Source organism: Myodes glareolus, chromosome X (genome assembly GCF_982192425.1).
Source record: "Myodes glareolus chromosome X, mMyoGla1.1, whole genome shotgun sequence".
NCBI lineage: Eukaryota > Metazoa > Chordata > Mammalia > Rodentia > Cricetidae > Myodes > Myodes glareolus.
This window is the reverse complement of record NC_142053.1, coordinates 1,790,928-1,801,301: the sequence shown is the minus strand read 5'-3', so window position 1 is coordinate 1,801,301 and position 10,374 is coordinate 1,790,928. Positions and strand designations below refer to the sequence as shown.

General features: G+C 49.9%; 1 protein-coding gene across 1 annotated transcript; it reads right to left on the bottom strand.

The window, feature by feature from the left end:
• Positions 1-289: 289 nt before the first annotated feature.
• On the bottom strand, positions 290-4,418 carry LOC148117193 (melanoma-associated antigen 10-like). The gene is made up of 3 exons (XM_087902679.1): positions 4,183-4,418; positions 3,444-3,516; positions 290-3,103 (listed from the first exon to the last, which is right to left on the bottom strand). Exon 3 carries the CDS (start codon positions 3,034-3,036, stop codon positions 2,032-2,034), a length of 1,005 nt encoding a protein of 334 aa, XP_087758805.1. The 5' UTR covers positions 3,037-3,103; positions 3,444-3,516; positions 4,183-4,418; the 3' UTR covers positions 290-2,031.
• Positions 4,419-10,374: the final 5,956 nt, after the last annotated feature.

The following is a 10,374-nucleotide window of genomic DNA, read 5'->3' as shown; positions in this document are numbered from 1 at the left end:
ATCTGGGTTGCAACTACACTAGAGATAAGTGAGCTAAAATGCAATCTTAAGGCTGGGGAGAAGGATCAGATGATAAAAGTGATAGCTGCTCATGCCTGAGGATATCATTTCCTTCCCTGCAACCTGCAACATAGTGGGATGCAGCAGGGTGCACCTGTAATCCTAGCACTATTTTGGTGGGATTGTGAGGATACCACGCCAGCACGGCAACTGTCGTTCTTCTGAGCGAGGGACATCGGGATTAACATGCAACACAACTTCAGGTTCTGCAGACAAGCCTTTATTCCACTTTCTTACACAGTATATATAGTCCTCAGCAGGGGAGGCCAAGACAGCAAAAGCAGGAAGCTCATCACTGTAACTCAATGGCTTAGGGTAAGCATCCTTAGAAACATTGCTGAAAACAACAGATTGTTCCTGTTTTTTGTTCCTGTTTTTAACCAACTGCAAGAGTGCAAAATAGATCAAGTGGGGGTGCGAAGGCCTGTCCTCTAGGGACCCAACATGAGGAGAAGCAAAATGGGTCAGAACCTCAAAGGTCAGCCAGCCTTGACTACACACTCCAACAGCAGCAACAAGTGAGATCTTGCCATCACAAGGTGGAAGGAAGAGCCAACTTGATGTATGTCCTCTGGCATCCCCACCAGCACTGAGCGATGCATGTATACACCCTCACACTCATGTATACATAAACAAATAATTTTTTAACTTAAACTTGTCTGGGGCTGGAGCTTTGACTACGAACTTGCTGTTCTTAGAGGACAAAGGTTCAGTTTCCAGCACTCACATGGAGACTTGAAATAATCTCTAACTCTGGTTTTATGAAATCTGGTGCTCTCTTCTTTCCTCTGAGGGCACCAGGGTCATGTATGATACACTTAACATGCAAGCACAACACTAATACACATTATAAGCGTTTAAAGTTATTTTGGTAGTCAGCTCTGTCTCTCTTGACTAGGGATGCAGAAGAGGCCCTGCCTAGGAGTTCTAGGCCTCACACTCTCGTAATTGTAACACATGGGTCAGAAATCCCTTGCAGAGGGTGGGGGCAAACCATGTTTGACATGGGCTGTGTTCATCTGTAACTCTAGCACCAGGACATGATTACTCTCTGGACATTGTGGATTTGTTTGAGGGGATGAGGATACAACCCCCCAGTTGTGTTATCCAAGTGGTCAATCACTGAGTGACACCCCAGCCTGAGTCCTCCATGCCAAGTCCACCAGCAACAGTGACGGCTCAGAGAAGTTTCACTTCTCTCAGTCCTAAGTCATTCACACCTCCCAAGGGCCTGGTCCTGCCTATTATTTCTGAGACCTCCTAATGAAATGCCTTGACTTACACCACTGACTACTCTCACCCTAGGGGACCTCTCTGCAGAGTTCCTGTGCTTACATTTGTGATCTAAAGGGAATTCTCCCTTTCTTTCTGACAGGGTTGTTACTGTTGAACTTGACTTTTTCACAGGAAAGGATGGATAAGCCTTTTCTTATGTCTCATTTCTAATACAGGTCCTTTCACAGAGGAGGTGCTTGCTCAGTGAAGGGATGGGGAAGAGACTGCATTCACCTGACTTTAACTCTCATTTTCACAAGTTAACCAGAACAGGAAGCTAAAACTAGTAAGGCAATCAAAAGTAATTTTATTCTTTCTTTCATGAAAATCCCAAATTCTTTCCCATTGAGTGGGTAATCCCAATTAGAATGCCACAGTATCTTGAGACATGTTACAAGTTAGATGAGTCATCCTCAAGTGTTTACAGAATGACAAAATTCTCCTAATCAGTGTTATCAACACATGCTTTACTAATTTCATTTGTAAAATGAAAACATTTCCAGCTAACGAACCTTGTAGTAAAAGTAGCAACATTTTGAAATACCAAGAATGCCCAAATCACCCAGTCAGAATAACAAGAAGAAAAGGTTCCCATGCTCCGCCGACCAGCACTTCAATGAGGGTACAGTTCTTAGATATGACTCTACCCCACCTGATGTTTTTTGGAAACTGCCAGTGCACTAGAATGTGTGCTGGTCAGGGCAGGAGGGCCACTGTTTGGGGGATCGTAACCTCAGACCTCTCAATCTCATCTCTCTGCATAGGGAAAACATAGGATATGGGATCCTGCTTAACAACCCTGGCAAAAAACTTCAAGACTTCCACCTTGGTGGTTTCGGCATGTGCTCTCGGGCCCCATAGGAACTCATGGCTGGGAGGATCACTATCTGTCACCCACCTGTACTCCAGATACCCTTCCTGCACAAAATGCTCAGTGATGAGTCTCCTGGGCTCCCCACACAGGAAGTGATCCCTCCCGGCATAGAGCCCCATCCTATTCAATATACGCCACAACACCTCCTCACTGACACAATCGTCCTCTATGAAGATGATGCACAGTATGACTATTACCAGGCCTGTCTTGGGTATGCCTGGGGAACCATGCTGCATCCCATCATAGGTGATCCCAAGAGCATGGACAAGAGAGTAGGAGCAGACAAGGGGGTCCCCAAGGGAGTTACTTTCTATTATCTCAAGGCCAAACATCAGTCGCATGCAGTCAGTGGCCTTCTTCAAGATTAAGGAATAGTGTGCCTCATGATCTCCGATGACCATGTGCAGAATTTCTGCCCTAGTTGTTATCTCCTTCCTCCTGTACTTGAGGAGCAGGAAGAGAACCAAATCCACAATCTTGCTATTGAGCGCATTCTGCAGTGGAGGCTCGGGGTTAGCCACATGGCTAGTTTGATTGCCAGAGGCCTGAGCAGATGGTGCCACTGCAATTGAGCCCATGGCAGTGGGAGAAGAGGAGGCTCTCTGAGCACTGTGAGGAGAACTCAGCATTCCTCCAAGGGACGCACACCCCGAGGTGGTGGCAGTGGCCTCCTCCTCCCCCTCCTCTGCTATGGGGACCGTGGCAGTGGCCTCCTCCTCCCCCGCCTCTGCTATGGGGACCTGGACTCCCACCAGACCCCTTGCCTCCCTTTGGGATTGAGCGCTGTCAGGGAGGTGGAGGCCATGGCTGGTCTTGGTAGGATCCATGCTGAGTTTCCTTGGGAACACAGGCAGGACAGGCAGGTGTGGGTCACAGAGATGAACACTCACAGGCCTGGGGAGGAAGGGAGAGGTTGAGAGGACTCTGACAGTTATTCCCTGGGCAACTCTCAAAAAGCACCTGTCACAGGATTTTGCCTGGGGAGTGCACTTAGGGCCAAAGGACTCTGGTACTTCTTGTGCCTCTGAGAGGCTGGAAGAAGAGGAGCCCCGAATCCCTGGGTGTGTGCTTCTCAAAACAAGTTTCTGTGGCTCTGAGAGGGAACAGAAGGCAGTGAGGGCACCTTACACCTCCTGACACCTGTTCGGTGAGTGGGGCTTGGGAGAGCTAAAAGAGCTAGGTTGATTCAGTGTGGCTCATTCGGGCTAGAACAGGCCACCAGCCCGTTTCTCACCTTGATCAATGGCTAGTTCCAGGAGCTTCCCCATGATCCCTGGATCCCAAGTCTTGAAGACAAGAGACTATGCCTGTAAGAAAGAAGAAAGGGAGACTGAAAGGAATCCAGGCAAGGTGCCTCCGTTTTCCCACAGCCTTCAGGAAGGCAGGTAGGTAGGCAGTACTCTCTGCTTTTAGCTGATGGGACTCTCTTAAGTCTCACAAGGAATCCTCACAGACCCGAGCCTCCCTCTGATGCCCCAGGCCAAGGTGCTCTTAGCAGGCCCTTCAGCTCCCTTAGACTATTGGCTGGAACCAGGGCAGAGGGCTCAGCCCTGCAGCCCCTCCCAGGACTGTCTGTGAGTCAGGGATTCAGGGAAGTCCTTGGAGGGACCACTTTCTCCTTCACTCGCCTCCTGAGATCCTTTACTGGAACTTCCCAGGGCCGACTTAACCAAGAACTCAGTTCAGACAAGATCTCCGACTCTGGTGAAGTTCCACACCTGGCGGCCCTATAACCATCCTCTCAGGAGAAAAGAGCCGGTGGCACAGACGTTAACTCCTGCGGGGGAATGGCTGTGATGCCCACGTGTGCTCATCTCTACTGCGACAGGAGTCCCCTACGTCCACGGAAAGGCATCTTTACCCTCCTTCTGGAGACCCCTGCTTCCCACAAGAACTCCCACCTCTACAAGGACTCTGACGTGCAGAAGTACACAAAGCCCTTGGTGTCCCTGAGCATGGACTCTGGGTCGTACCCAGACAGTGAGGTCCTTTGGCTCTCTGCTTCAGATTTAGTCCTCAGAGAAGGTCCACACTCTGCAGAATCCCGCTGCTCTCCAGACGTGGCCGCCACTGCTGATCTGATATCAACCCTAGGAACAAGGTCATCATTCCCAGTAGAGTTCTCAACCCAAGTCATGCAGTCCAAGGAAGCTAGGTGTAAGCTTCCGCACTTTTCTGTGGACACCCGAACCTCGAAACAGGTGCGCGCTTTTCCTAACTCGAGCCCACGAGAACGGACGATTGTCCTGGGGGTTAAAACATATGACACATACACAAAGAGACCGGGCTCATCTGCCAAGGAGCAAGTGGCAAATGGCAGCTTTATTAAGCATAAGTCGGGTATATATACTGTGGGGCAAAAGGACACCAGCCCCCCATCAGGATCAAGGAAAGAGAAAAGTCAGGGGACCGCACCCAAGGTCAGAGAGCAGCTGAACAGAGAAAAGAGGAAGCCAGGTAGGTGTGCTCACAGTGCTCACACTCAGAGAAAAGCTGACCCGGGAACCTTGCCTGCGGGTGAGAACCTTGCTTGCAGGTGGAATTACCATGACAGAAGAGCTCTCTCTAAGCTACACCCTTGGGCCGTAGGCAAAATTAACATAACAGGAGAGGGCAGTCCTATGCTACACCCTCAAGCTGATGCAGTGGAACCAGGAAGCAGAACAGCCCTGCATAGCGCCTCAGAAAAATGGGGAACCTGTGTACCTACAGCTAGGCACAGAAGCCCCCACTCGCACCCTCCCACCCTCCCACCCACCCCCCACCCCCCCACCACCCCTCCAGCATGAGAAGAGGGGCGCACATGCTTTAAGCAGTCTTCTTGATTGGGATATGAGGCCCTCTTTGCATGTTCATTTCCAACCGTGACAGCTTGCCTGGAGTCCTGGTGGAAAATGCATATCTCCTTTGGCTAGCAGGCCTGCTCCCCTCTGGGCTGTGGTGGTCCTCAACGCTGAAAAGGCTCACTGTCCTGAGAGAGGACACAGAAGTGAATTTGTCTTGACTCTGGATATGCCAGGGTCCCTACTGCTCAATATGGGCAAAGGGGGCAGACCCTGCCTTTTCTCACACATTCTGAAGCTTTCCTTCCTCTTTGTTCCCCACAACGCCCTTCCTGACTCTCAGATCCATCTTTCACCTGTGAGCCCCCACTTCATTCCCTTAACCCCAAGTCACAGGAGACACCTGTGTTCCACAGTCGATCCCCATAGCTAGTCTGTGCTGACAGCAAGGGCTGCTTTTGTATGTCTTGTATCAGAGGTCTGACTGTTTCCTCCTTGGTGGCCCTGGATCCTTACCACTACATCTCTGAGGCCAAAGAGGAGAAAAACATCGCTCCTTTGTCTTTGTCTACAGTGACTGACTTAGTTCAGTGCTTACTAAGGCAACTGGGCCCCCATTTGTTTCAGGGTTCACTACTGGGACACAGTAGAAACTCTGTAGGCCCCTCTCTCTGGAGCATCTTAACCCGTCTACTCTCCCAACTGACCATCACCATGGACATGAGAGGAGCTTCTGTCTGCGATACTCTTGAACTTGCTCCTAGCCAGAGGTTCAGGCCAACTCCAAAGCTAAGCAAAGGGTCAACACTGGCGTGTTTGACAACTTCCTCTTCTAAAGGGGCCTCTGATGACCCAGAAATCGCTCACCTCCACTCAGAAAATGCGGCATGGCTGTCACCCTTCTAGTCAGGTCACAAAAGGGCTCCAGGCTCCCTATTCCTGGGAACAGGAAGAGCCCTCTGACCGACTCCCAGGCATCACAGCTTAGGACTTGAGCCCCCAAGGTGCCCAATGTGGCACGAGATGCCTGACGGTCTCCCTCCTGGGAACCTCACAAAATGGCTCCGAGGCCTCCAGCCCTGGATGTAGGAAGACCAGCCTGACAGTCTCCCTCCCGGGAACCTCACAAAATGGCTCAGAGGCCCCCAGTCCTGGATATAGGAAGACCAGCCTGAAAGTCACCCTCCCAGAAACCTCACAAAATGGCTCCAAGGCCCCCAGCTCTGGATGCAAGGAGCACGCTTTGGCCCTCACCCTTCACCCTTATAGGCCCTTCCTTCAGAAAATGGCTCCAAACCCCCATTGCCTGATGCCGGAAGCCCCTCGTCCATCCCTCATACCCTTCTGGCCCTCAGAAAGTGCCTCTGAGCCCCCCAATGCCCGGATACCTGGAGTGCGTTGTAGCCGACTCCCTTCTGGTCCCCAAGGAAGATGGCTCTGAGCCCCACTAGGTCCTCAGATCTAGGAAAACCAGCCTGGCTGGGTTCTTCTGGAGCCTCACAAAATGGCTCCGAGCACCCCCCTGCCAGCCCCTGATGTGGATGCTACCGAAGCTTGAGGGGACTTCTTCCCACAGTCACTTTCACCTTGGGTGGAGGACTGTCTAAACATATAGTCGAGCTTGACTCTAGGCCTGTGTGCTTCAGTTGGGGCTTCTGGGACTTCACGTCCATTCTGCTGGGCTCTGGGACCCCATGTCTATTCCGCTGTGTTTCTGGGACTCCATGTCCATTCAGCTGGGCTTCTGGGACCCCATGTCCATTCAGCTGGACCTCTGATAGCCCACGTCCATTTAGCTGGGCTTCTGGGACCCCATGTTCATATTCCCTGAGAAAGTCATGTGTCTCCACATCTCTGGGACCTCAGAAGTGGACACCAAGAGGGAAGGTCGATGGTCCAGGGGAAGAGGAAGGGACTAGTTTCCACAGGACGACCCTTTTGGGAGCAGCACACACCACACTGACTTCACTAGGCTCCTGGGGACCCGCTGACTACAGCCGGCCTTCCACAGTCCACTCGGGACCTACTTGCACCCTGCGATTTAAGTGACCCTCATTCCCTTAGTGAATGCCTTCCAGAAGGTGGAGCCTAGGCAGAGCAGTCACGGAACTAGATGGTTCCTGTTTGCTCATGTGGGCCCAACTTGTGTCTAGGCTGTCCACGGGCAAGGGCTGCCTCAGTAGGGGCCCTCTTCTCCTCAAAAGGCCCATTTCTTGCCTCCTGAGGTGCTCACCTCCACTCTGAAAGTGTGGCATGGCCATCTCTCTTCCTGAAAGCTCACAAAGTGATCCCCACCCCACCCCTAACCAGAATGTACATAGTGAAATTTAGAAGGGGAGACTCCAGTCTGGCTATTGCAATGAGGCAACCCCAACCTCCAGGCACCTCGCAAAATAGCTCCAGCTCCCTGAGGACACAGATGAGAATGTAGGGACCAAATCTACAGAGTTCTCATCCTCACAAGTCACCCCGTTTTGGTGGAGGACCACCTGCCTCCATGCTTCTAATCAGTACTGTGAGCATTTGTCTATCACAGGCTACTGTCTCATCTGTTTCATTAGCAGCTGCTCAGAATGGGGCCCAGTGCCTGGAGCTCTGTCCTTTTGAGCTGTCTCTCCCCTTTCTGGGGATTGTTCTAGCCCACCGTTAATTCCAGTACTCAGGAAACAGAGGCATGTGGATCTCTGTGCATTCTAGGCCACCCTGGGATCCACAAAATTGAATCAGTCTAAAAGAGAAACAGCCAAGTGGCGGTTGCTCACACCATTAATCCCAGTTGTAGGGAGATGGAGATGGGAAGTAATATAGCTGGGTTGTGTGTTTGGGTATGCTTACATGCACATGTGCTTGTGGAAGCCAGATTGGATTTAGGTATCTTTATCACCCTCCAACATTTTTTCCAGTTTTTTTTATTATTTATTTATTTATTTATTAAAAATTTCCACCTCTTCCCTGCCTCCCTTTTCCCTGCCCCTCCCAACCTCCCCCTCCTCACCTCCCCCTCTCTAGTCTTAAGAGCAGTCAGGGTTCCCTGCCCTGTGGGAAGTCCAAGGTCCTTCCCCCTCCATACAGGTCTATAAAGGTGAGCATCCAAACAAACCAGGCTCCCACAAAGTCAGTCCATGCACTAGAATCAAAATCCAGTGCCATTGTCCTTGGCTTCTCAGTCAGCCTTCATTGCCAGTCACATTCAGAGTGTCCATTTTGATCACATGCTCCATCACTCCCAGTCCAGCTGGCCTTGGTGAGCTCCCATTAGATCAGTCCCACCGTCTCAGTGGGTGGACGCACCCATCGTGATCCTGACTTCCTTGCTCACGTTCTCTCTCCTTCTGCTCCTCATTTGGACCTAGGGAGCTAAGTCCATTGTTCCAATGTGGGTCTCTGTCTCTATCTCCATCCATCGCCAGATGAAGGTTCTATGGTGATATGCAAAATATTCATCAGTATGGCTATGGGACAAGGCCAGTTCAGGCACCCTCTCCTCTGCTGCCCAGGGAACAATCTGGGAATCTCTCCTTGGACTTGGGAACCCCTCTAGAATCAAGTCTCTTGCAAACCCTAAAATGGCTCCCTTAGCTAAGACATTTACTTCCCTGCTCCCGTATTCATCCTTCCTCCATCCCACCCATCCCATTCCCCCAAGCTTTCCCGAATCCTCCCCTTCTCCCTTCTCTCTACCCATCTCCCCTTACATTCACCCCCCACCCACCTCCCGTGCACCCAAGTTTGCCTGGCAATCTTGTCTACTTCCAATATCCATGAGGATAACTATATGATTTTCTTCAGGTTCACCTTCTTATTTAGCTTCTCTAGGATCACGAATTATAGGCTCAAAGACCTTTAATTATGGCTAGAATCCACCAATTCTACCAAAAGCAATCTATAGAGTCAGTGCAATCCCCACCAAAATCCCATCAAAATTCTTCACAGACCTTGAGAGAACCATAATCAACTTTATATGGAAAAACAAAAAACCCAGGATAGCCAAAACAATCCTTTACAATAAAGGAACTTCTGGAGGCATTACCATCCCTGACTTCAAACTCTATTACAGAGCTACAGTATTGAAAACAGCTTGGTATTGGCATACAAACAGAGAAGTCGACCTATGGAATCGAATAGAAGACCCGGATATTAACCCACAAACCTATGAACACCTGATTTTCGATAAGGGAGCTAAAAGTATACAATGGAAGAAGGAAAGCATCTTTAACAAATGGTGCTGGCATAACTGGATGTCAACCTGTAGAAGAATGAAAGTAGATCTATATCTATCACCATGCACAAAACTCAAGTCCAAATGGATTAAACACCCTCCAGCTTTTTAAAAAATGTTTTTATTATTAGTTTTGCCTACATGTCTGTCTGTGCACCATGAGTGTACCTAGCAGAGATCAGACAAGGGCAACAATCAGAGTTATAGATGGTTGTGAGATCAAAATCATGTCCTGTGGAAGAGTAGCCAGTTCTCTTAACCACTAAGCCATCTCTTCAGCCCCTCTGCCCTTTTCTTTTTGAAGGTAGGGCCTCTCACTGAACCTGGAGCTCTCTTTTCATTGGAAGTTACATGCATGTCCAGCATTCCGGGTGGGTGCTGTGAATCCAAACTCAGGGAATCATACTTACACAGCAAGCACTTTACCCACTGCCCCATTCCTCTAGCTCTCTCCTATGTCCTTTTTAATTAATCATTTGAAACAGTGTTTCTCTGTATAGCCCTGGTTGTACTGGAACATACTGTGTAGACCAGATTGGTGCTGAACTCAGAGATCCCACCTATCTCTGCCTCCCAAGTGCTGGGATTGAAGGTGACTCCTGCCTTCTTTTAATTTTTAAATAAAAAAAAAAAAGCAATGAGATTCCTGGATTCAGGAAAGAGTAGGAATGCAACAAAAAATATTCCAATTCTTCTAAAAGCATTTAAAACACACACACAAAGAGAAAACAAATGATTCTCTCTCCAAGCACACTACAATCTACAGTTTTCAAGAACCTAGGATGCAGACAACTGGCAAACTGCAGAAAAGGATGCAGAGTTTAATCAACCAGTTCAGGTCACCAGGGTGCAGCAAGGCAACCAGAAGGCGCTAAGGGTCTCAGCGATCCCCAGGACGTACCAACCTGGATCCAGTTCAGCAGAACAATACCCAGCTGTGCTTGAAAACACCCGCATGCAGTTGTGCAGGTCCACTCTCAAGGTCCTAGCCACTTAGGCCAGAAGAGCAAAAACTAGAAAAAACGAAAGTGGGTGACGGTGGGTTTGGAAGACCAGGCCGCGCTGCGACCAGGAGAGGGCGCCCGAGAATCGAGGAAGCCACAGATCTTGGTGTTCCGGGGCGTGCCTGGGCTAAGGCTGGGCTAAGGTCTAGGAGACCGCAT